The 24,969-nt window shown below is 41.3% G+C and overlaps 2 protein-coding genes across 6 annotated transcripts in view; one reads left to right on the forward strand and one right to left on the reverse strand.

Annotated features, from left to right (window-relative positions):
• The window catches only part of Gtf2e2 (general transcription factor IIE subunit 2), a 42,280-nt gene extending 24,802 nt beyond the window's left edge, over nucleotides 1-17,478 (forward strand). For both annotated transcript variants that reach the window (XM_052162479.1, XM_052162478.1), the window contains exons 4-8: nucleotides 1,829-1,936; nucleotides 5,258-5,440; nucleotides 8,977-9,070; nucleotides 16,245-16,360; nucleotides 16,768-17,478. In XM_052162479.1, coding sequence (XP_052018439.1) covers nucleotides 1,829-1,936; nucleotides 5,258-5,440; nucleotides 8,977-9,070; nucleotides 16,245-16,360; nucleotides 16,768-16,884 — 618 coding nt within the window. In that variant the 3' untranslated portion in view covers nucleotides 16,885-17,478. The remainder of the gene's footprint in view (nucleotides 1-1,828; nucleotides 1,937-5,257; nucleotides 5,441-8,976; nucleotides 9,071-16,244; nucleotides 16,361-16,767) is intronic.
• A 5,462-nt stretch (nucleotides 17,479-22,940) lies between these two features.
• Rbpms (RNA binding protein, mRNA processing factor) overlaps nucleotides 22,941-24,969 on the reverse strand; it is a 151,005-nt gene continuing 148,976 nt past the window's right edge. For 3 of the 4 annotated variants that reach the window (XR_007974250.1, XR_007974249.1, XM_052162850.1), the window contains one exon: nucleotides 24,375-24,500. Coding sequence is in view for 1 of the 4 variants with exons in the window: in XM_052162848.1 (XP_052018808.1) it covers nucleotides 24,292-24,500 (209 nt within the window). In the remaining 3 variants the exon portion in view is untranslated. Of the gene's footprint in view, nucleotides 24,501-24,969 lie in introns of all 4 variants that reach the window. The other variant, XM_052162848.1, reaches the window with a different exon arrangement.

The raw sequence follows: 24,969 nt of genomic DNA on the forward strand, positions 1-24,969 counted from the left end.
TTGTGAGCCACCATGTGGGTGTTGGAAATTGAACTCAGTCCTCTGGAAGAACAGTCAGTGCTCTTCTTAACCACTGAGACATCTCTCCAGCCCCAGTCTAACTTTTTTTTGAGACAAGGTGTCAATTTAGTTGTCCAGACTGGTGTTGAACTTAATTCTCCTGCCTCAGCCTCCCAAATACCTAGGATTGTTGTACGCTTATAGCAATTTAAGCCAGCAGGCCCAGCTGAAATTGGCCTTTTAAAGCAATATTTTTTACCTAAATCTTACATATACATGTATGACTTTGCTCCATATTAGGAGTATGAAATATATAAGTATAATTTACATTTCATTGTGTCTCATCTCTACATTTTAAGCATGTAGTAATTAATACTAAAGAGTTGAATGATCAGCAAATGCTCAGTAAATGGTTCATGTTTGTGATGTTAGATTTTGTGCTTTTTAAACATTCTAGTTTTGGAAAGTTGAGAATTAGAGTTTTCCAGGGCTAGACTAAAGCCCAGCATGGTTCCCTTACCTGCCTGAGGTAATAGAGGATTGAGCCTAAATAGTTATATAGTTGTTTTTATTTTGAGTAACATAAAACAGATCTCTAAATATAAAATAAAGAATAAATATAAAATAGAGAATAATATAAAAAGGTTCAGACACAGAAGTCCTTCTCAGTCCTAATGCTGCTGTCCCGATCCCCATGGTATTGTGTCCACCTTTAGACCGTGGATGTGTTGCAGGAGCAGCCACTTGCTTTTGGAGACATTTCCCTTAACCTCCGGGGGCACAGCTCAGTGACTGTGTGATTCATCTTAGAGTCACTAGTATCTCCCCCTCCGGGTCCCCAGCTTTGCCGTTCATAAGTCAGCAGTTTTTCTGCTTACCTGTGTCCCTGTCCCTGCTCTTTTAATAACCTCAACTTTTAAAAAACTATATATGTCAATCCCCGGAATAGACAGGTTTGCAGGTTTCAGTCTGTATCTCATCGGGTTGTGGATCTGCTTCTGGAAGTGGCCGTTGGTGATCTCATTGCGTGTGCGCAGCCTGACCTTTCTCCCACAGTGGAGGGCACCAGAGGCAACCTCTCTGAAGCATGCGTATATGACTGTGGTCTAACAGTGAGAAGGCCTCACAGAGACCTGCCCTGCTTAGAAGAGGAGAACATTCGTATATGGCATTCATTGTGCTGTACTTCAGTTAGTCCTTAGCGGTGGCCAGGCCTTTAGAGTGCATTTTGTTTCCCTTAGGGGCTGCAACCCTTTATACTGTAATAGTGAGAAACTTCCTGTGTCCTCACCAGGGGACGCGCCAGACATTTTCAGTTTTCTCTCTGATGAGTGAGAAGCATCTTGGTGGAAGTTCACGTCTGTTCATGTTTGGGGCATTTGAATTTCTTCTTCTGTTTACTGTGTTTTCCTGCAGCGTTTTTAATTGATTGGCAATAAATAGAAGTCTGTTGTTGCCGTCGTCCTCTTCCACCTCCACACATCTTCATCTTGTTACGTAGCCTCTATTAGTTTTGAACTTATTATGTAGATTAGGCTAGACTTGAACTCATCATGTAGCCAAAGCTGGTCTTGAACTTGATTCTCCTGCCTGAGCACCCCACATGCTGAGGTTACTGACAGGTGTGTACCCCTACACCTAGCTTAAAGTTAATGATTTTTTTTTCCTTCTCAGTTTATCATTTGATTTTTATCATTCTGGTTTTGTATGATTTCATGTTCTTGATCCTAGTATTCATACTGCCTCAGATATTACATGTTGTATATTCCTGAAAAGACTAGTTTAAATATGACTGACTTATTAATGCATTTGAAAACTTTCCTAATAGACACGACATCAGCGAGGAGATACACATCCTTTAACTTTGGAAGAAATTTTGGATGAAACACAGCACTTAGATATTGGACTCAAGCAGAAACAATGGCTAATGACGGAGGTGAGAATAGTCTTCCTGTTTTTGTTTGTTTGTTTGTCTATTTTTCTGAGACAGGATTTCTCTGTCTAGCTCTGGCTGTTCTGGAACTCACTCTGTAGATCAGGCTGGCCTCAAACTCAGAAATCCGCCTGCCTCTGCCTCTCAAGTGTTGGGATTAAAGGTGTGTGCCACCACTGCCCCGCTTGCTTGCTTGCTTGTTTGTTTGTTTGCCTATTTATTTATTTATTTATTTATTTATTTAATGTGAGTACACTGTAGCTGTCTTCAGACACCCCAGAAGAGGGAGTCAGATCTCATTGTGGATGGTTTTGGTTGCTGGGATTTGAACTTAGGACCTTGGGAAGAGCAGTCAGTCCTCTTAATTGCTGAGCCATCTCTCCAGTCCCCACAAAGGTTTATTTATTTTATGTATATGAGTACACTAACTGTCTTCAGACACACCAGAAGAGGGCATCGGATGCTATTACAGATGGTTGTGAGCCACCATGTGGTTGCCTGGAATTGAACTCAGGACCTCTGGAAGAGCAGTCAGTGCTCTTATCAGCTGAGCCATCTCTCCAGCTCTAAGAATAGTCTTAAAACTGTTGTAAACATTAGTTGACTTCAGACTCAGTGCACTCTGTGATTTAGCTTCATGAATCATTGTGCCTGGCTCAGAATATTTTTTTTAAATAAATCCTATAATTGTTAATATTTTTTATGTTTTCTTAAAAGAATTGATGTAGAATTCAACTTGGTTGAATTTAAACATATACACATTTCTGTAATTTGTTTGACTGTTGGTTTCCATATAATTTTATGTTTTAGAAAGCCTTCTAAGACTACAGTAGAGTTGTGAAGTCTGTGCACCAGTTTGTTTTCATTTTTATAAATAGTATTTTGAATTGTGAAACTCATAATCTTACATGTTCATAAGTTATAATTGAGTATATGCTTTAGAAAGTGTAAAGCCTAAGATGTGAGGGACAGTAAACCATTTTATTGCATTATTAGCATTCTATGGTTTGATTAATTATTATTTCTAGTTATTTAGAGAAATAGTATGATTGCTATGTTTAAATAAATACAACCATTTGAAGAAAGCCTTAAACCATTGCCAACCATGCCAGTTTTCAAGTGAATGGCATCTTGTCTATTTGGGTATTTACTTTTTTAAAGTTTATTGATGCTGAAGAATACTACTTTTCAAGATTAATGGTGAGTCTGAGGACCAAATGTGAGCTGGGATATAGTGGTGCATGTCTGTAATCCCAGCACTTGGGATATAAAAGCAGAAGGATCCCAAGTTCACGGGCATCATTAGTTCCATAGTTCAAAGCCAGTCTGAGCTACATTAAAAAAAAAAAAAGGAATACCCCCTAAACAACCAGATGTATTAATTTATTCATTTATTTATTTGAGGCAGGTTCTCATAGAGATCCTCCTGCCTCTGCCTCACAAATGCGGGGATTAAAGACATGTGCTGGGCTGGAGAGATGGCTCAGTGATTAAGAGCACTTGCTGCTCTTCCAGAGATCCTGAGTTCAGTTGCCAGCAACACATGATGCTCACAACCATCTGTAATGGGATCTTACGCTCTCTTCTGGTGTGTCTGAAGACCACATCCTCACATATGTAAAATATGTATATATATGAGCTAATTTACATAAAATATATAAATGTTTTTTTAAAAATAGACACGTGCCACCATGCCTGGCCTAATTCAATTTATTTTATCAAGCAAGATGTAGTTCTTGATTTTCATACTCTAAAGTGATTTGACTTAGTCTAAGCCATTGAAGGACATGTCTTCTGTCACTTAGTTACGAGTTACTAGAAGCAGAACCTGCCTGAAATTGTTGCATTTTTGTTTTATTCTTTTTATGTGTGTGTGATTTTTTTGTTGTTGTTGTTTGTTTGTTTATGTAGTTCTGGCTGTCCTAGAATGCACTATGTAGACCAGGCTGGCCTCAAACTCACTGAGATCCATCTACTTCCCAAGTACTGGGGTCAAAGGTTTCCACCACTACTTCTAGCTGAAATCTTACTCTGTAATACAAACTGGCTCACACTTGGCAGTAGTCTCCTGCCTCAGCTTCCTAACTGCTGAGATTATTGGTATGAGTCACCACAACCAGCTTCTACCTAAGATTTTTAACTTTAAAATGTTTAAACATAGATGTTTTAGATAATGGTAATAAATATTGATGATAGACAGATAATGGTAGTCTACATATAAGTATGCTGATTTATGCAAATTCAAATTTCATATAGTTATCGACATTAAAGTTTTAAATTTTTAAAAATTGTATTATCATTATTAGGAATGTAAGGGTATGCCACAGTTCACACGGAACAGCCAAGGCAGTTTGGTAGAGTTTATTATCTACTTCTTACCTTTATTTGGGGTTGACCAAGGGTCATCAGGATCCTGTAGAAAGTGCTTTTAGTGAACTTTGAACCATGTTGCCAGACCAAAGATTATTTGTAGTCATTGCCATTCTTTTTCATTTTCTTTCTCTTTTTCTCTGCCTGATTGGCACTAGAGAAGGAAGTGAGTAGCTTCTTTTTTTCTTTCTGTACTATGGCTTGGACATGGTAGGACTTTACATACATTAGTCACTGAGCTGTATCCCTGGCCTGCCTTTAACCCTTTGCTTTGAGACTGTTCTTACTAAGTCGCACAGGCTGGCCTGAGCATGCTCTGTCACCTAGGTGGTTTTCACTGCTGCTCTCCTGTTTCAGCCTCCCAAGTAGCCAGGAGTTCCTCTCTTACCGGGCTGGGTTGCTCTGTTCTTGAGGCGCTTTCCTTTTGCTAGTAGCTGTGCACCAGATCTTGTAAGAAGGTTATGTTCAGTAATTGTGTTCCACTGACCTTAGAGGTAGAGTTCCCATGCGCGTTAGCCGACCCTCTTCAGTTCTGCCACAGCTGCAGTGCCAGCTGCTGCCAGGAGAGGAGGGCTTACTGTTACTTTTTGCCAGTATGAGATACACTATACTTTGGAAGAGAGGTGGGTAATACGTAGTTCACTGTGTCTATTACTAGGTATTTTACTGATTCTTGGTCTTCTGAAAGAATAAAGGTTCTTCAAAGCAGTTGTGATAAAAGAGTTTCTCTCTAAAGAATGTATGCAATAATGTACAAATTTTTAAATTCTTTTTTAAATAAGAAACTATGCTGATTCACCTGCTCTGGGATCCTAAATGTCTAGTATTTTAGGTCTGTTAGTTTATGTTCACAAGATACTTTAATATGCCACTGTGTTGGGTGACGTTAGAATTTAAGGGCATACTCATGAGGTTTACTTTTATAAATATATCCAAATTGTGTTATTTTTACAGGCTTTAGTCAACAATCCCAAAATTGAAGTAGTGGATGGGAAATATGCCTTCAAACCTAAGTACAACTTGAAAGATAAGAAGGCCCTACTCAGGCTGTTAGATAACCACGACCAGCGAGGACTAGGAGGAATTCTCTTAGAAGACATAGAAGAGGGATTGCCTAATTCCCAGAAAGCTGTCAAGGTAACCTTTATTTTCCTCCTACATCATAACTATAATTTGAATTGGTAATGTTGTCCTTTTTTTCTTTTCTTTATTTTCCTGAGACAGGGTCTTACTATGTAGCTCTGGTTGTTCTGGAACTCAGAGATATGTCTTCCTCTGCCTCCTTATGCTTTTAAGATATATTTGCTTTTAGGCATGTATCTGTGGGTGTCTGCTCATGTCAAGGAAAGGAGAGAGTGTTGGATCCCCTGTAGCTGGAGCTACTGCAGAGAGTGTGAGCTGCCTGATGCTGGTGCTGGGAATTGAACTTGGGTCCTTTGGAAGAGTACCAAGGGCTTTTAGTTGAGTCATCTCTCCAGTTTGCTCTTCATGGTTTAAACATACCAAAGAAAGAAAGAGAAAGAAAAAGGGGGAGGGAAGAAAATGGAGTTATTTTTAAAGTCTTTGTCCTGTATATACTTGGTTTTAGTGGTCCAGTTAAAATTTGAACTTTGTGGGGCTGGAGGGATAGATGGCTTAGCAGTTGGGTTTGTTCCCAGCACCCACATGGTGGCTCACAGCAGTGTCTGACTCCACTTCACAGGGATATGACCCCCCTCTTCTGACCTCTGAGGGCACTAGGCCCACACATGGTGCACATACTTACATTCAGACAAAGCACTTATTATACACAAACTAAAAACACTTTGTCCGGTGCCACAGAGCAGGAATGTAATGTTAACAGGTTTTTTTGGTGGGAGGGCATTTGTTTTTTTTTTTTTACGTTGCATCATGATTTAATTCTTCAGAAGATTTCTAGAAAGTTTTTCTCAAAGACATTAGTGTTTCTCTTATTATTTGAAATAAAAAACTTTTCCAACAATAGTGTTTGATAATGCTTACCCCAGGAACTAGAGGCATTAAAACATAGCACCAGCCAGGCTGGTGAGGTTGCTCAGCGGTTAAGAGCACTGGCTGCTCTTCCCAAGGTCCCGAGTTCAAATCCCAGCAACCACATGGTGGCTCACAACCATCCGTAATGAGATCTGATGTCCTCTTCTGGTATGTCTGAAGACAGCTACAGTGTATTTACATATAATAAGTAAGTAAGTAAATAAATAAATAAATCTTAAAACCATACCAAGGCCATTACTTACAAGTTCTGATGTCCTAAGGGGTTTGCAGTGAAAGTTATGGTCATGAAGATTACATTTTGGATTAAATTTGAGACTCACTTGTAAAGGCTGCTTGTGCCACTGCATGTTTGGCAAGTGCTACATTCCTAAGCTGTGTCTCCAGCTTACCTTGCATCTTGTTAATTGATTTATATGTCAGTTGGAAAAGTCTGAGGTTATGAAATTTTCTTTTGGGGAGATGTGGCAGTGGAGGAGGGAAACTGCGTCCCACTATATAGTTCTGTCCAGCATGGAACTCTTTTTGTAAACCAGGCTGTCCTTAAATTCACAGAAATGCCTGCCTCCTAAATACTGGGACTAAAGGTATGTGTGCTGCTACACTGGGCTATCTTTTGATTTTATTTTATTTTATTTTATTTTATTTTATTTTATTTTATTTTATTTTATTTTATTTTATTTTATTTTATTTATTTTTTATTTATTTATTTATTTTTCTTTTTTTTCTTTCTTTTCTTTCCTTTCCTTTTCTTTTCTTTTCTTTTCTTTTCTTTTCTTTTGTTTGTTTGTTTGTTTGTTTTTCGAGACAGGGTTTCTCTGTGTAACCCTGGCTGTCCTGGAACTCACTCTGTAGACCAGGCTGGCCTCGAACTCAGAAATCCAGCCTGCCTCTGCCTCCCAAGTGCTGGGATTACAGGCGTGTGCCACCACACCCGGCGTTTGTCTTTTGATTTTGAGACAAGATTGACAATTTTGACTGAGATTGGCCTTAATCTCCTGGTGTCCTATTCACATCCCTGGTGCTGGAATAACAGATGCACACCACCAGACTTGCTCCTCACAAACTCAATTTGTTGCTCAGCTTTCTGGCACCACATTGGAATAATTGACATAATTAGATTTATAAACAAAAGGCCTAGCTTATGACTTTAGAGGTTTCAGTCCGTGCTTAGTTTTATGAGACAGTACACTATGACAGGGACATATAGTAATACAAAAGTACTGCCTTCATGCCCAGGAAGGAAAAGAGAGGAAAGAGGGGACCTGGGCCTCACAGTCCCGTTCATAGTCACTCCCTCCGTGCTCTAAGGACTTCTTATCTTACCAGGCTCCTACTGTGCCACCCTGGAGGCCATGCCTTACAACGTGGGTCTTCTGGGAGATGTTCAGGATTCAACGTGTAGATTTATCAAAAGTAGAACTATCCTAAATTTTACCTTCACAGGATCAAATTTTAACCTGTACAGATGTTGAAAATAATAACTTGTTACTAGGGCTGACTGGTTGTGTATGTGAGTCGTGTGCATACCTCGGGCTGGTGGAGTGCGGAAGAGGTGTTGGATCCCTTGCAGCTGGAGTAACAAATGTTCATGAGCTGCCAAGTGCTTGGAACTTAACTACTGAAGCCCTCCAGCCTGGCCTTGCTCATTTTTAAATGTATAATTCAGAGAGGCTCACATTGTAATGCTTCAAGATTCCCTGAACCTTTGTGTTCTGCACCCGTCAACAACTACTCTTTTCAGTGTTTGTAGTCATTACCAGTGTGTTACCAGTGTTTGTGTTTTTGTGACTAGCTTATTTTTTTTTTATCCTTATGGTTCAAAATGTTCCATCATTTGGGAGGATTTTCTCCCTTTTTTGTTATATGTGTACATTGCATTTTGTTGATCAAATTATCCACTTTTATTTCTTTTGGTTTTGGCTTTTCTAGACAGGATTTCTCTGTATAGCCCTGGCTGTCTTGGAACACACTCTGTAGACCAGGCTGGCCTCAAACTCACAAAGATCCTCCTGCTTCTGCCTCCTGAGTGCTGGGATTAAAGTATGTGCTGCTACCACCACCTGGTTTACATTTGTTTTAAAAGATGAGATTGGGGGGCTGAGGAGGTGGCACAGTAAGTAAAGTGCTTGTTGTCCAAGCATGGGAACCTGAGTTCAGGTGCCCAGTGCCGACATAACAGTCATGCATGGATCCCCAGCTCCAGGCTGCATTAAAACAGGAAGGTCTTAGGGCTCCAGCTGACCAGGCAGCCAAGGTTCAGTGAGAGACGTTGTCACACACATGATGCCCAAAGTTGACATCTGTATTCTGCATTTGTACAAGCACAGTCAAGGACACACAGACACACACACACACCTTTGTGACAGATATCTAAGAAGTCTGAAAGTATCATGGAAGATAAAGTTACTGAAGAAGGAAATTCAGCTGCAACATGTCGCATGTAGACCCTAATGATGTGCTGTGGTTTGAAAGAAAAGACTTTCTCCCCCCTCTCTCCTCCCTATATAGAGATACAGATATATGTGTACATGTGCGTGCGTGTATGCATGTGTGTTTTGTGTGTGTGTGTGTGTGTGTGAAAGAGAGAATGTGTATCATATATATAGTATCTATTTTTAAATGAGTAATTTGATGTTAATTAAAAGTTTTTTATCTTTAAGGCTTTAGGGGACCAGATACTGTTTGTAAGTCGTCCTGATAAGAAGAAAATACTATTCTTCAATGATAAAAGCTGTCAGTTCTCTGTGGATGAAGGTGAGCCATTTTGTACAGATCTTAAAGTTGCAAGTATAGCACAGTTTTGAGGTGATAAAGCTTGAATGCTTATAGTTGTAATTTAATATTGGGATAGTGATTTTTAGCATCACCATCTCTTAGTCTGTAGCTAAAAGACACTTGTGTATTATGTCACATCTTAGAATGCGTTTGAAATTCTACTTGGAAAGGTATTTAGTAATTTGTAGATGAAATTACAATGTGGCAGTTTGTGATTTAATTTTATTTAATGAATGTTTTTGCTGGCATGTATTTTTTTTGCCTGATGCCCACAGAGGCCAAAAAAGTGTATTAGAGCCTTTGAAACTAGAGATACAGATCATTGTGAGAACATTGGAATCAAACCCAGGTCCTCTGGAAGAGGAGCCAGTGCTCTTAACCACTGAGACAACTCTCTAGCCCTAGTTCCTGTTTTCTTATCCTGATATCTCATTTGTATAAAGTAGAATTTAGCTTTGAAACCTGCAGCTTTTTTCTTATTTTTTATTTTTAAAAAGTTTTATTATACTGGCTCTGGGCATGGTGGCCCAGCACTCAGGAGGCAGAGGCTGGTCAATCTCAGTGAATTTAAAGCCAGCCTGGTCTATATACCTACTCAGTCATCCAGGGCTACCCAGTAAGACAGTTTGATTGTACATGGGACTGTGTGGGAGGGCATTTCATAGTGTTTATATTGTGTGAGCATGTTCCCTCATGTCTTCCTTGCCTTAACTTTCTCACCTCCCATGGATTTCCTTATTGTCTTTATAAGTTGATAAAGACTTGATGTATGATGTGAAAATATATTGGTTGGTGACTGATTCTCTTGGGAATTTTTCAGTTACCAAATTTTGTAGGAAAGAAATTCATGTTTTTCCTTTATAGCAATTGTATAGTTGTATGCTATGCTATTTTGATTTGATCTTCAGAATTTATGAGGTGTGTGTGTGTGTGTGTGTGTGTGTGTGTAGTTGAATCCAGTGCTTCAAATTTGCTGGGCAGGCACTACCACTGGCTGTCTCCGGGCCTCTCGCATATTCTTATCATCTCTCTGTCTCAGTATCTCTTTTCTTTGCCCTGCATGAATATGACACTTAGTTTATTCAACCTTTGCCTTGGTACCTTTGACGTATCCACATATTCTCAGTCACAGTTTTTCGTGTGAAGCTAGTTCTGCAGCATGTCTGCTCTGGAAGATGTTTGAGTTGAGGTGAGTTATTGATAGAAAAGAAGTTGGGATAGCCCACTAGCCCACTGAAAACTTCTCGAGAGCAGTTTCTGGAGCCATTTCAGGAATATTATTTGTTTCACAGTAGTAGGACCATGTATTCCCTACCCCCACTCCCCCCCTTTTTTTTTTTTTTTAGATTTATGTATTATGTATACTGCATTCTGCCAGCATGTATGACCACAGGCCAGAAGAGGGCACCAAATCTCATTAGAGATGGTTGTGAGCCACATTGTGGGTACTAGGAGTTGAACTCAAGACCTCTGAAGAGCAGCCAGTGCTCTTAACCTCTAAGCTATCTATCTCTCTAGCCCTCAGCCATTCTTAAAATTGTATTCTTACAATCTTCCTGCTAAGCTATTAATATTTCCTGTCTCTAATGTGATTTTTCTAAGAATATTGCTACTTTCTTAGCCATTTTCTGTTTTATGTGTCTTTTTTTTTGCACTTATTTAATATTGTATCTAGTTTAGTTTGTCATTTTATATGTCCTTTGTTGGTCTAAAATCTTATTGTTTGGCTGACAGAGACAAATGGGAGTTTTTATTCCCTCATCTCACCAGATTATAAAAATAATGTATATGATTATATACATGTGGTAAAATTTCACATACTAAGGAACAAATGTTTTTAGTAGCTTATTCTAGTTTGAGCTCTGCACAAGTATTCTCTAATGATGTATAGTTGTTAAGTCTCAACTGTGTGTTCGTGATGAATAGATTGTAAAGTGCTTGCAGGTATCTTGTATGTTGGATAAGGTGTATTGGCAAAGTAGTCATATAAGTCAGGAAGATACTGGAGAGGTAGACTGAGAAAATAGTTGCTTCTTTAAGATCTTTGTTGTTGCTTATTTATTCAATATATTATGAAATATTTTCCTTGATTTCTTAATTTGGTGTCAGATATTTGGTCTCTGTCTCTGTCTCATTTGAACTGAACCCAGGTCCTCTGCAAGAGCAGTATGCAAATCTAGGCACATTCCTGTTCTCCTTGCCTTTTTTTGTTAGAGGATTAGATTCCTTGAATACTTGAAAGTGCTCCCTAAGATAGTATTGGATTGGTCGCCTTTTACTCTGACAGTATTCTTAGTGTCGTCTTTAGCTTTGTATTTTTTTTTCTGTTTTGTGTGTCAGTCACAGTAAATTGTGGTTTTGTTTTGTTTTTTTCAAAATAATCTGTTTACAAATTGCATCTTCAATGGCAACGGATTTACAGAAGAATATCAATGCAAAAATACTCAATAAAATTCTTGCCAACTGAATCCAAGAACACATCAAAACGATCATTCACCATGATCAAGTAGGCTTCATCCCAGGGATGCAGGGATGGTTCAATATACAGAAATCCGTCAATGTAATCCACTACATAAACAAACTCAAAGAAAAAAAAAAACACATGATTATTTCATTAGATGCCGAAAAGCATTTGACAAAATTCAGCATCCTTTCATGTTAAAGGTCTTGGAAAGAATAGGAATTCAAGGTCCGTACCTAAACATAATAAAAGCAATATACAGCAAACCGGTAGCCAACATCAAACTAAATGGGGAGAAACTTGAAGCAATCGCACTAAAATCAGGGACTAGACAAGGCTACCCTCTCTCTCCACATTTATTCATTATAGTACTTGAAGTTCTAACTAGAGCAATTAGACAACATAAGGAGGTCAACTTACCAATGAGTTTATCAGGATGTAACCCAGTCACTGTAAGTCAAACATCAGTATGGTACAACATGTTGCATGAGATAATTTTATAATTATACAGAGAAGAGTCATGGACAAGAGCCATGAGGGTAATTATGATTTTTTTATTAGAGATCAGTATAAATCACTAATGTAAAATTAATTTGAAAAAGGTTTTGTTTATGATGTAAATATGCATTTCCATGTAAGACCAATTGAAAAATCTACAAATCTTGAAGCTGAGGTATTGTAGTAGAGTGTTTGCCTAGCACACATGAGGCTCTGAGTTCAAATCCTAGCCCTGTAGCCTTCCACCCTCAGCCTTGGCACATTGGGATATTTGTCTTTGATATGGTGGCATCAATGGTGATGTTTGTTTTAGCCCACTAGGTGTCAGTCTCCACTACAGAGCGGAAATGCTCTTGAATGGACAAGTTTCAAGCAAGTGAAAGATCACCCTTAATTTTGTCTATAATAAAAGCACGTGTCCTACAGTTTGTTTTGTAGGAATTTTCTTAATTAGAAAAGTAAACAGAACATTTAGACCAAAGCATACATTTAATTTCAGAAGCATACATTTATTTCCTTAAACCAGGCTCTTATTAATTTAGATATAATATAAATGTTGGTGGTCAAGAGAATGCAAAAAACAGCCCAAGGAATTAAATCTGTAGCTTGGACAAGATGCTCTCTCTCTGTAAACTGGGAATGTTTACCTCGTGAGTTTATGATGATTAAATAAAAGGGAACCTGGCACCTAATTAGTACATAGGAATTGCTAGCTGCTAGTAGTAGTAATGAAAATGTAGTATAGATACAAGTTGTTTTAGTCCACCTTTCTGCCACTTGTTATCTTGACTCGAGGCTTTGGAGTTTTGGATTTGACTAGTCAAATAGGAAAGAAATAGATCAATTTTAGTAGTCCAGGCTGCATCTGCAACTGTGTTTTAGTGGATCTTGGTATTTCTGTTGAGCATCCCTATATGGGACTCTCTTATTGCTGGTAACTTTTTTTAGATGCTTAAACTGTTTCCTCTTTGTCCTCAGAGTTGGAGTGAGGATCCTTCTAGTGGCTATCCTTGTTGAGTCTTTACTTTGCACTCTGTTGCTCTTTTGAGTGATTATTTAGTTTTATTTTTGCGGTGCTGTGGATGGACCTAGGGCCTTTTGCATGCTGGGCAGGTTTTCTACCACAACATGACATCCCCAGAGCATTATAGTTTGATGGTTTGGTAATGAGTTCCATGCATGTACTTTATCACAATTTTTATGCAGGCTGAAAGTTTTGTGTGTGTGTGTGTCTGTCTGTCTAGCCATATGCTATTATGAGTGATGCTTGGTGTCATGCATGCAGATGGCCCTTTTGTTTGTTTGTTTGTTTGAGACAGTATCTGTGTACATAGCCCGCTCTGTCCTGGAACTCACAGAATTCCTGCTTTGGCTTCCCACAAAGTCGGACTGTGACTGTGAGCTCTTCCTCCCTGAGCTGGATTCAGTCAGTGTTTTATCACAGTAATAGACAGCAAACCAGAACACCTTTGCTTCAGAAATGCCTTTACGGGTAGAACTGGAGGTGTGTCTTGTAAGTGTCCCCCTCTAGTCAAGCCAACAGTGAAGACTGTGTCTGTGACTGTCTACCTCGCCACCCACTTATCTGAGATAAGAGTTTCACTGTTTCCACTTTGGTCCCCTCCTGAGCTCAGTCTAGTCCCAGTATTATATATAGTGTATCTATCTTAATTCATATTTTAAAGTGACTTGACAATATTAAAGAAAATAAAGATTAAACTGGGTATGGTGGTACACACTTTTGGTCCTAGCACTTGAGAGGCTGAGACAGTTGGGATCTCTGAGTTTGAGATCACTCTTACCCACAAAGTTCCAGGACAGTCAGGCTACAGAGAGATACTCTGGGAAAACAACAAAAACAAAAAACAACAAATTAATCAAAATTTCCTTGTGTTTCAATTTGTAGTTTCTTAGACATGTTTTATAAACTTAAAGTTTATTACACTTTGCACCATTATTGAGTAATTTGCATCCTCAAATATGTTAAAAGGCAATTAAATTTGACCTCCTAAGCACTACTGAAATTTGCCTTGTGATCTAATGTTCATCTTAATTTGCGTTGTGATCTTAATTTCATCTTAAATATTTGAGCAGCTCAATGGTAGAATCCTTGCCTGGTATATGCAAGGCACAAGAATTTTCCAGAATTAATGACATCAAACCAGGATGGATCTAAATCTTGAGAACATGAGATAAGTCATTCCTCTCCAAACAAACGAAAGAGGAAAACATCAGACATGGTTTATTCAGACTGCTAACCACTGAAGATGAAAACAGTGAGAGAAGAGAAAGAGTCATTACAGAGGAACAAATAATTGTTTTAAGAGCAAAGCTCTTAAAAACTCTGTGTGTGTCTGTCTTCAATCTACATTGAGTTGACTGCTGCTTGGAGTTTGAGGTAGAGAACCTGCCTTTTCTGCTTGTAGATTCATTTATTTTTCTGGCACACTTTATCTTTTGTGTGTGGGTGTTTTGCCCGTGTGTTTATCTGTATGCATTTATGTGCCTGGGACCCACAGAGGCTGGAAAAGGGCCTAATCCTGAAACTGGGATTAAGAGATGGTGTGAGCGAGCCCCCATGTGGTTGCTGAGAAAGCTAACCAGGGTCCTCTGGAAGAGCAGTCCGTGCTTTTAACCCATGGCTGAGCCATCTCCAGCTACGCTTACTCTCCAAGACATAATTAAAGAGACTTTGTTTCATTTTCTGCTTTTACATCTTTATTAAAAATCAGCTGAGATATTTAACTGATGTTAATATAATCCTCTCTGTACTCTGTATTTAGTTTTGTAGGTTGACACTTTTATTTTTATGCTGCTTTGATTACTGTAGCTTTGTAATGTGGTTTGTGGTGCTGTTGTCTCTTCCCTCCAACTCTGCTCCTTTTAGCTTAAGATTGCTATCCTAGTCTTTTGTTGAGAAGTGTCACAGACTGGGTGAGCTATAAAGCAAAGAGGCTTACTCAGAGGCTTTCTTCCTGGGATTCTGGGTGGTGTAGGGTGTCACGTGGTGAAGGTGTGGGAACACCCCAAACAGTAGCCAGACTGGCTCTATGAACTTTGGCTTTTGAAGTAATGCATTCGTTGCTTGCATGTATTCACATGCACATAGCGGCAGTCACTATTTGTTTGTTTTAGATTGAAAGAGTTTGGGAAAAAAATTTAATTTTAATTTTTTTGCATGGGTATTTGGCCTGCATTTGTGTTGGTGCTTTTAACTGCTGAGCAGGGCAGTTGAGGCCCTAGAACTTGAGTTAGAGATGGTTGTGAGACACCATGAGGGTGGGTGCTGAGAATCAAATCATGGGTCCTCTTAAAGAACAGCCTTAACCACTGAGCCATCAAGTAGCTTTCAAATGGAGTGTGACAACCTACAGGACAGCTAGTGGACTGGCAAGGAGGGGAGATGTATATTGGTGTAGGGGTTGGCGGGGATAGTCAGGCTGCAGCCTCTGTGGCTGTGGTGAACAAGCAGCCTGGTCCTAGAGTGCACGCTGGAAGACCGCTGTCACAGGCGGGGTGTGTGTGGGAAAGGTTTCAAGGCTCTTCGTGAGCCTGGTCAGTAAAGCTGTCTTCAGGAGCAGAATTTAAAGCATAAGGGATTTTTGTTTTGTACACGTCCAGTATGAGAATGAGGTATGTAGGCTAGACCCCTGCCTTTTGCTTTGTTCATAATAGGGAGTGTTCTCAACGTAGCCTCTTTCCTCCTCCTTGTCACTGTAGGAATGAAAGTGCTAACTGCCTCTCTCCCCTTTGACGGCGGGAGAAGCTTCAGTTACACCATCCTCCTCTAACTAAAGCATGACAGTAGAGCACACTGGGGGCCCTGCCTTGCTGCCTTCGAGGTCACGGCCTTCCAGTGCTGCCTCCAGCACTTGACATACTTTTGCTGTTTTCTCTCTCTTGTGTCTGTACCTCTGTCTTTTTCCTTCTTTCTTTTTTGAGACAGAGTCTCACTGTGTATCCTCATTGTTTGCCTGGAACTTGCTGTTAGGCAGGGCTGGCCTTGAACTTGTGGAGGTCTGCCTGCTTTGCCTCCTGAGTGCTGGGGTTTAAGATAGTTCTTTGTTTTCTTAGTGAAATCTCAGATGTGCTAATTTAGGCCCAGACAGATAATATTCAAGGTGAATTTTGATCACCAAGATGCTGTGGTTTATACAAATTTATGGTAAAATAACTACTGTCTTGTTGGTACAGAATTCCAGAAACTGTGGAGGAGTGTCACTGTGGATTCTATGGATGAGGAGAAAATTGAAGAGTATCTGAAGAGACAGGGTATTTCTTCCATGCAGGAATCTGGACCAAAGAAAGTGGTATGTATTCTTTAGAAAAGTAGTTTAGTCCCTTCTTCTCTGAATAGTTAGCTGTTCCTCACCCTGCTCTACAGCGAAGAGGGAGTGGTGCCCTCCGATGGGGACAGCACAGAAATTCACCACCTCTCATTTATTGACCTAATGTCCAGCAGAGTTGTGGTATGCTTTTGGGCCTGCCTGTTCTTATCAAGTGGAGGTTTATAAAGCCCGGTGGTATCAGAAGGCTCCAGGTCTAGCTGGAGGCTGGGTCTGTGCTGTGAATAGGGTGTTTGAGGCTGGGCCTCCGAGCAAGAATGAGGGAAGACTCAGCCCCGTGCCTGTGCTGCTGGTCTTGGGCTTGTTGAGTAATCTTAACCATCTGCCCGCTGGGCTCACTTGTGCTTAACTGTCTTTACCCTGTCCTGCAGGCCTCTATTCAGAGAAGGAAAAAGCCTGCTTCACAGAAAAAGCGACGGTTTAAGACTCACAATGAACACTTGGCGGGAGTGCTGAAGGATTACTCGGACATTACCCCTAGCAAATAGGGGACATTTTCATCCTTAAACAAAGCTACACTCAGTCAAGATCTTTCTTGATGCTTGGGATCTGAAGACTTTCTGCCTTCCCGTCTGCTCCTCAGGACTGAGGAGAGGAGCAGTTCAGTTTACAGAACAGGAGCGGATTACCAAACTCGTTATTTTCATCCTGCAGGCTAGTGGGAATGGCTGTTCCTGTTTAACTTTCTGGGTTTGTTTTATTTTATTAGAAAGACACTTAGCACGGCACTCAGGTGTCTGCTGTTTATCTTGATTTCTAAATGGTTCTAGATTCCATGTTTATTCTTTTAGAACAAGTTGGAAGATAGTGCTGAATGCAGTTTTTGTTTATTCCAAGAAAAAATATTTATAATAAAATCATTTGTAGGAAGCTCTTTTAAGAAGTTAGAAAATTCCGTTTTTCTCTTACTTCTTGAAAATGGCAGGGAACAGCTGCAGTCCCTGTCTTGTCTGGATGGGTGTTTGGGATGTGACAAAGATGGGAGTCAGTACTGTTGGCACGCTTGAGGATTTCGTCTTTGGAACACAGGGTATGTATGTCTCTGGTTAATAAGCTAAGCAATAAAATTACACTAAATATGATTGTTCATGCTTTCTTTTAAAAGGCTAAGTCAGCATTTAGTAAGTTGGATTCATGATTTACTGCCACCTTGAACATGGGTGGGGAAACTCTTCCACGATGCCAACCTGAGCATCGACCTCACCATGCCACAGCTCCCACCTGAGAGCTGTCCTAGCTGTTTCTGGTGGGGGGCCACCCTCTGTCATCTGCTAACAGTCAGTCGATCCAGTTCACTGAGAGCCATTACCAAGATGGTGAATTTTTTAGGGTTTTCACTGTACTTTGAAGAAGGCAATTTTTTTAAAAAAGATTTATTTATTATATGCAAGCACACTGTAGCTGTCTTTAGACATCAGATCTCTTTACGGATGGTTGTGAGCCACCATGTGGGTGCTGGGATTTGAACTCATGACCTTTGGAAGAACAGTCGGTGCTTTTACCTGCTGAGCCATCTCTCCAGCCCCAAAGAAGGCAATTTTTTACCTGTACTTCCCTCTGTTGTGTGCCACGCTCTTTTGAGTTGATCACAGGTCTCATGTCACATATTAAATAATGTTGGAATATAAAAGCCAGGTTTGACATCCTTGGGAAAGGTGGGACTGTAACCCAAGGCACTGGACCTCTAATGAATACTTTCATTCCATTGCTTTATCTTTTTTTTTTTAAACCTTTAAGCTCCAAAATATGAAAAATCTAAGAAAATCTCACATCTTGCTTGGTGTCTGAAGACTTTTGCTGGTAAGGATTTGTAAGTTATGGTATGAAGTTAGCTTTCCCCATAAATCTAGAACTCACTTATCTCCCAGCAGGTACCTCCATTTGCAAACCATTTTCTCCAAGCTAAGTTATAGCCAAGGTCTGAAAATGCAAGTCTGTCTGTCTAACTTTTTCGTCTGGCTTTATAAGGAGGCCAACTTGAGGCCTCCTGGACAGATAGGTGCTCACGTACATGCCTTACCACCAGCTCTGCGGCCTGGTGGTTTCTAGCTCAGGCTGATCTCATTTATTGTTTTAGGGACTGGCCTGATAATTGATTCTAATTTTTTTATCTCTACAGAAATGAAGAAACTAAATCTAGAAAAACGAAGTATCTCACTAGTTGCCAATCTTGTAGATTCTCTAATTTTGTTTCATTCTCTTGCATTGTCTTGCAAGCAGGGTTGTTCCTTTGTTAGTCTCTGCTGAAGTACCAGATGGTATCCCTGGGTGGTGTGTAGGGAACAGACTATCTCTGTGGGAACCCTGAGAGCTTGGCTGTGGTCAGTGGCTGTAATAAAAAAGAAAGGATGCTAGCAGCGGGTCTTCTGGGTGACTGAAGACATTCCTCCACAAGTTTCAAGTTGAAGTCTTGGGCTCACCTCTGTCTGTCTGTGTCAGATCTGCTGCCATGTAGAAGCAGCTGGGAGTGGGCACGGCTGGGAGAGTTAAAAGGCCTCTGATCTATAATTCATCACAATCATAGAGGCTTTTAGGACTAGCTAAGAGAAATGTAGTCGGACTTAGATGAAGTATTAAAAAAAACCCAACCGTTTGGCTGCTCCTGTCACAGCCTGTAAACGTGATCAGATGATGGGTGGACCCAGGGGATGGAGAACCACTCAAGACTTGTTGATGTGAAAAAGCCGATGTAGGAACTTCAGTCCTGCTACTTCTGGGGAGTCCGTGGATATACAGTCCTGGGCTTCTCTCGAGAGCCTTTGTATGGAATCACTAGAGCGGAAGAAGCATGTTCTGAAGGTAGGCACTCGTGGGACAGCTACCTTTGGATTTATGAATTTCCCAGTTCTGTAATGGCAATTATCCTAGGCATAGAAGATGGAACTTAGTGTCCCCTTTTTTTTTCTAGTACTGTCTTTTCACTTTGATTCATGTTTGGGAAGGTTGGGGTTTTTCTCAGGTTTCACTGACTGTTGTTTGCTAGCTGAGACTAGTGCTATGTCTGGGAACCAGTGATGACTCTTGTCTACCTCATTGCTGTCTGTGGAGCTGCATGTAGGACAGTTCATTGTTGCCCAGTGGGTCTGTCCTAAGATATGGTAGGTGTTCACAAAAGGGAGGCTCCGTGGGGACTTGGAAACCCTCTCAGATTAATTTGGAACACCTGGCTCTGGCCTGTCTTGTGAATCTGAGGAGAATATGCTTTGGAAAGACGGAACAGGATCTGACACTCTGCCATTGCCTCTCTTCTGGTTCTAGAGTCAAAGCACATTTTCTTTCACAAAGGTTATTCCACTAGAAATAAATATGAATGGCTAGTCCTTGACCATTAACACCTTAAACATGTTTTGACTTGGAAGCTGAGTGTGATCTGGCATGCTTAATATGTGTGGGAGAAGTATATCCTCATTAGTAGATTGACAAAAGCCCTCTGGAAGTTGGTTAACACACTCCTGTGACCTCGTGCTTCCAATGACATGTCACCTGGCCAGAACACTGTATGTGCATGGCTCTGGGTCAGTACATACAACCTGAACAGCCTCAGCAGCCGGTTGTAGAGATATCAAAAACCACTTTGTTTTTGCACTTGACTACTACTGTAAGCCACTGAACATTTGGCAAGTTCTTGCGGTGAAATCCTGTGTTGTAGTTTTAGGAGAAAACGGCTTCTTTATCTCAAAAGTGCATTTAGGCCTGTTTTTGCTCAAAAGACACCTTGGGTAAAATCTAAGGATTTGACCTAATCATATTTCTCACCATGGATAAGGCTGGGAAAGGGCCTGGCTTGGTAGGTCATCTCTGTGTCCTGTCTCGGCTCTGTGAATGCTGGGATCACAAGCATGTGCTGCTGCACCCAGCTTCCAATCTGCATCACACCAGTTTGCAAGCGAGGAGTGCATATGAGCAGTTGAGACAAAGGCTACACTGTTGCATTATTTAAAGTTCTTTTTTATTTTTTTTAACATGTATTGGTGTTTCGCCTACATGTATGTCTGTGTGAGGGTGTCAGATCTTGGAGTTACAGAGTTGTAAGCTGCCACATAGGTGGTGGGATTTGAACCTGGGTCCTCTTAACCAAGCCCCCCCCCCTTTTGTTTTTTTCAAGACAGGGTTTCTCTCTGTAGCCCTGGATGTTTTGAAACTCCCTTTGTAGACTGGCCTCAAATTCAAGTCTGCCTGCCTCTCAAGTGCTGGGGTTGGGTTAAAGGGATGCACCACCACCCGACAAAACTTCTTTTGATCAGGTTATACTAAGAGTTTGTGAGAAGCTGGATAGTGGTGGCGTACGCCTTTAATCCCAGCAGGCAGATTTCTGAGTTCAAGGCCAGCCTGGTTTACAGAGTGAGTTCCAGGACAGCCAGGGCTACACAGAGAAACTCTGTTTTGGAAAAAAACCAAAAGGGGGGAAAAAAGAAAAAAAGAGTTCGTGAGAAGACTTACTTTCACCCCAAAGAGGTGCACCAGTAAAGAGAGCTTATGGGTATCACTGGCTACAGAGGAGGGCAGCATGAACAGTTTTTGCATGATGGCTTTTTTTGGAAAGTTTTGGATCTGGGCAGAGCAGGGCAGTTGACGGAGGGTTAGTATTGGTTCTGGTAGGTAATTTGGACACTTCAATCAAACTCCTAACTGCATATAGTTTGTTTAACACCAGTCATTAAAAGTTTTAAGCATTTTGAGTATTTCAGAGAATCAGTATTCAAAGATTATGTCACTAGTTCATGACAAAATACCGTAAATTGCTTTGTCATTGAGAACATAGCCCTAGTTTTAAAAGTTTAAAAGTTAAGGAGGAAGAGGGCATCGAATATGCTGTTAGAGCAGGAAGAGAGCCATTCTCACTGAGCAGTTGGCTGTCGTGTGTCAGTGGCCAGGAGAGCAGGGCACAGCTGTCTGCACTTCTAGCATCAGGACTGAGCTGTCAGAAGTCACCCGGCTTTGGTTACGTCGACATAGACATAAGAAGTGTTGACTTCTGAGACTGAGTCCAGAGCGCTGGCCTGCCCTACTCGGGCAGCACTTGCGTCCTCCGTCAGCCTCCTGGGGTTCCGACCTTCCTCACTGGGTCTGGTTAGTTCTAAAGGATGCGCATCGTGCCCCGTGACTAAGGATCCTGCCATATGGTGGAGTGGCGCAGAGTTGTTCATGAGACGTGGGCAGACGGGAGACACCGGGTCTGGTTCATCTGACGCACAGATGTGATTCAGCTAGGGGTTCTCATTTGGAAAGTTAAGACTCAGTAGCCTCGTTAAGTTGTAATGTATTGGCAGCTGCAGTGTGTGTGTGCGCGTGTGAGAATTCTAGATGCTAGTTTTCTCGTCAGTCTTGAGTTCCTAGGGAGAGTTGATTTGGCTCAGTTTTCATTCTCTCTAAGCCTATATAAGTGAGACCTTTTGATAAGGGAGCAAGAGTGAATGAACAAACCGATGAACCCCTTCCTAATCCCAAGTTAACTGGTTCCCAAAGACCCTGCATTCCTTTCTGCTCAGCCGTGAGAGCAGCTGTTTGTAGAGGAAGTTAGTGCAGTGGGTGTTAGTGCCTGCTCAGTGCATGGGTATCTGGACCTTGCTTGCACTGATTGGGACACATTATACAGGCTGTCCTTACACATCCCAGGCCTCCTGTGGAAAATGCACTAGTTAAGATTGCTTGAGGTAGTGACACTGGATTGGCCTGTGTGTGGTGGTAGTCTCTGGTGTCCTAGAGTTGGGGGCTCTAGGCTAGTTGGAACAGCTAGTTTGAAGACAAAGCCACATAATCAGTTTGCTCCATAGAACAGTCTGAGGTAAAATTCCAAGAGCTGGCTGTGTCTGTGGAAGATACACTAGTCCTTTGTGAGTGCCAAATATCAGAATAGTGACTATTCTGGCTGTACTGAAACTCACTATGTAGGCCAGGCTGGCCTCAATCTCATAGGCTCTGTCTCTTGGGATTTAGGGTGTATGCCCCAGTGCTTGGCAGCATCGTGACAATTTTGACCTCAAACTGTAAGGGTATATGACTTGCCAAAGAATGTTACCTGGACTCAAATAGTAAGCAAAGAGTTATTTTATTCTGTAGAAGTTCAGAGTGCTGGCGTCTACTATCTACCAAGATGGATTCACCCCAGGGAGCTCGCAGGCCTAATTTAAAGTACATTAGGGGAATTCTGGGTATGTGGGGGTGGGGGTGGGTAGGTGACCTCTGTTGGCTCTCTCACTAGGGACATTCCAGAGTCATTTCTGGGGTGTGGGGGGCTGGAAACTGTTGCTGACCCATTGCCTTTGCCTCAGGCTGGGTGGTGGGGCAGTTTCTGAGGGAGGTCTGGGGTTTTTCCAGTAACTGATTTGCCTGGTCCCCTGAACTGCCAGTTTGAAGCCTATCATGGCGTCTGCATGTCTCAAAACTTTGTAGGTTAGGGTGGTTGGTACCTTTTACTGAGCAAAAGATCTGGGGATCCCTTGGTGGCACGTGGGTGCATTGTGCTTATCCCGACTCCCATCACTGGCCGAATCTTGCCTAGGTACATGTTTGGTTGATGTTGTAAGCTGCCAGACAAATCATGTGATGACTGGAATAAACTTTTATTATTATTATTTTTTAAAAATGACAATACAAAAGTACCTTTACACAGTTTATAAAAGCATAATTGATGATGAAGCAAGGACAGGAGTCTCACAGTCAAGTGGCGCGGGGGTCGGGACAGTCCCTGAACACCAGCCTGGATGTCTTAAGTCCCCAGTGCTGCCTGCTCCCTGTCCTGTAGTTTACAGTGAAAAGGACCTTATTCCAGGCTTTGGTGTTTCTGTATCTTTAATAACCTTTAAAAACTTGACATTATTTGTCATGAAAAATAATGAAATAACCCTACCAAACCACTGATATAATCATTAAAATATGACCTTTTTCAACACAACACAAGCAGATCATTAACAAAGATACAAAGATTGTGATTATGTCTAGTTGTATCAGCAGCTGGAAATTCTGAGGTCAACATAATACACGGCTCCTTCTGAGGAGCAGGAGAAGCTGTGCCATCACAGCCCCTGGAAATGTGTTGGCACACGACACAAGACTAACTTTGGGCTTTGAGGAAGTCTCGGAGCAAGGGTAACAGTATTCACTGCAGGGGGCCATGGTTTCATGCTCACAGTGTGCAACATAGTAGGTAGTCTCAAGATGAGCACACAGTGTTCCAGAGACCGTGATGGACGGCCTATCTGACATGGCTGCCAGACCAGCTAGCTACTCAGGCCAGTGCTTTGCTGAGTCACTTGAGAGAGATGTGATGCCCACTGCAGGCTGATTGAGTAAGCCTGCTTCTTTTGAGGCAAAAGAAGTTTGCCTCCAAACTAAGCTCCCTCCACTTAGATGTAAGGTGGACCTTACAGTTCCACTGGGGTAATGGAAACAGTTTATGGAAGGTGGGTGATATAGATTAGGTTGCACACTCGGAGGGTGCTATCATAAACACTTAAGTATAGAAAGTCACTATTTCCCTGGGCACAGTTGGTATAGTCTCAGCCAGAGTGGCCATGGTTTTCAGAGACATTACCTAAGTAGTCTTTGCCCAGTGCTGAATACCCTACAATGGCAAATGCTCTTGGGGGCATTGATTGTCTTGCAGAGAGATCCGGGGGAGCCAGGATTACAGAGCCAATACTGTAGCAAGTTAGTAATGGGGCCAGGCAGAGGGAGTCCACACATTTACAACACAGTTGTGCAGAGTTTGATGCTATTTAGAGATATGCTTCAAACATGCATCTTATTTCAGAAGAAAAATAAGATAAACACCATTAAAAGCATTCAAAAATCAAGCGAAAAGTTGTGATGTAACCTAGTGTAAGAATCCATCTTAAAATTAGGAATTATCCATTCTTAAAATGTCTGTTATAAAAATACTAACCATCCTGGCTTTACTGCTGATGTCTTTGTTCTATGTCTCCAGACTGTACAGAAATGTCAGACCATGCATTCACAAATAACACATTTCTTAAAATTATACAGTGTAAAAGAGTAAAACACATTTTATTATATATTTTTTTTTCTTTGAGGAAAACAGATGTGTGATAGAGGCTGTTGTGAAGTCTTGAAGGGATCAAAACTGGGCAGGGTGTTTTCAAGCCTGAAACAGAAAGAAAATATGTTGGGAGAGCAGCTTTGAAAAATCCCATACAGCACTGTCACTGTGCCCCATGAGGCTGGTGGGCAGTGGATGAAGATGGCAGGCTGGTTGCAGTCCAGCACTGGAGACTGAGGCGGGAGGATCAGCTGGGGTTCCAGGCCAGCCAGGAGAGACCCCGTCCAAAGGAAATTAAGCAAGAGGCCCAGCTAGTGGCTCAGTGGATAAAAATTAACTGTCAGTGACCAGAGTTCAATTCTGGGGATTCATGTATGTGGTAGAGAAGAGATTCCTGCCAGATGTCTCCTCTCTTTCCTATCTCCACACACTAAAAGACAAAGTCCCTCCTTTCCCTGAAGTTTTAACAAAGAATTGTGTATTTTGCTTTATGGCAGAGCCGAGGCTGGTCCTGGATTTATCTGAGAGGAGCTTGCCCAGGCTCCTCATAGTCCTCCCTCTGAGCACTGCCAGC

Source organism: Apodemus sylvaticus, chromosome 18 (assembly GCF_947179515.1).
Source record: "Apodemus sylvaticus chromosome 18, mApoSyl1.1, whole genome shotgun sequence".
Lineage (NCBI taxonomy): Eukaryota > Metazoa > Chordata > Mammalia > Rodentia > Muridae > Apodemus > Apodemus sylvaticus.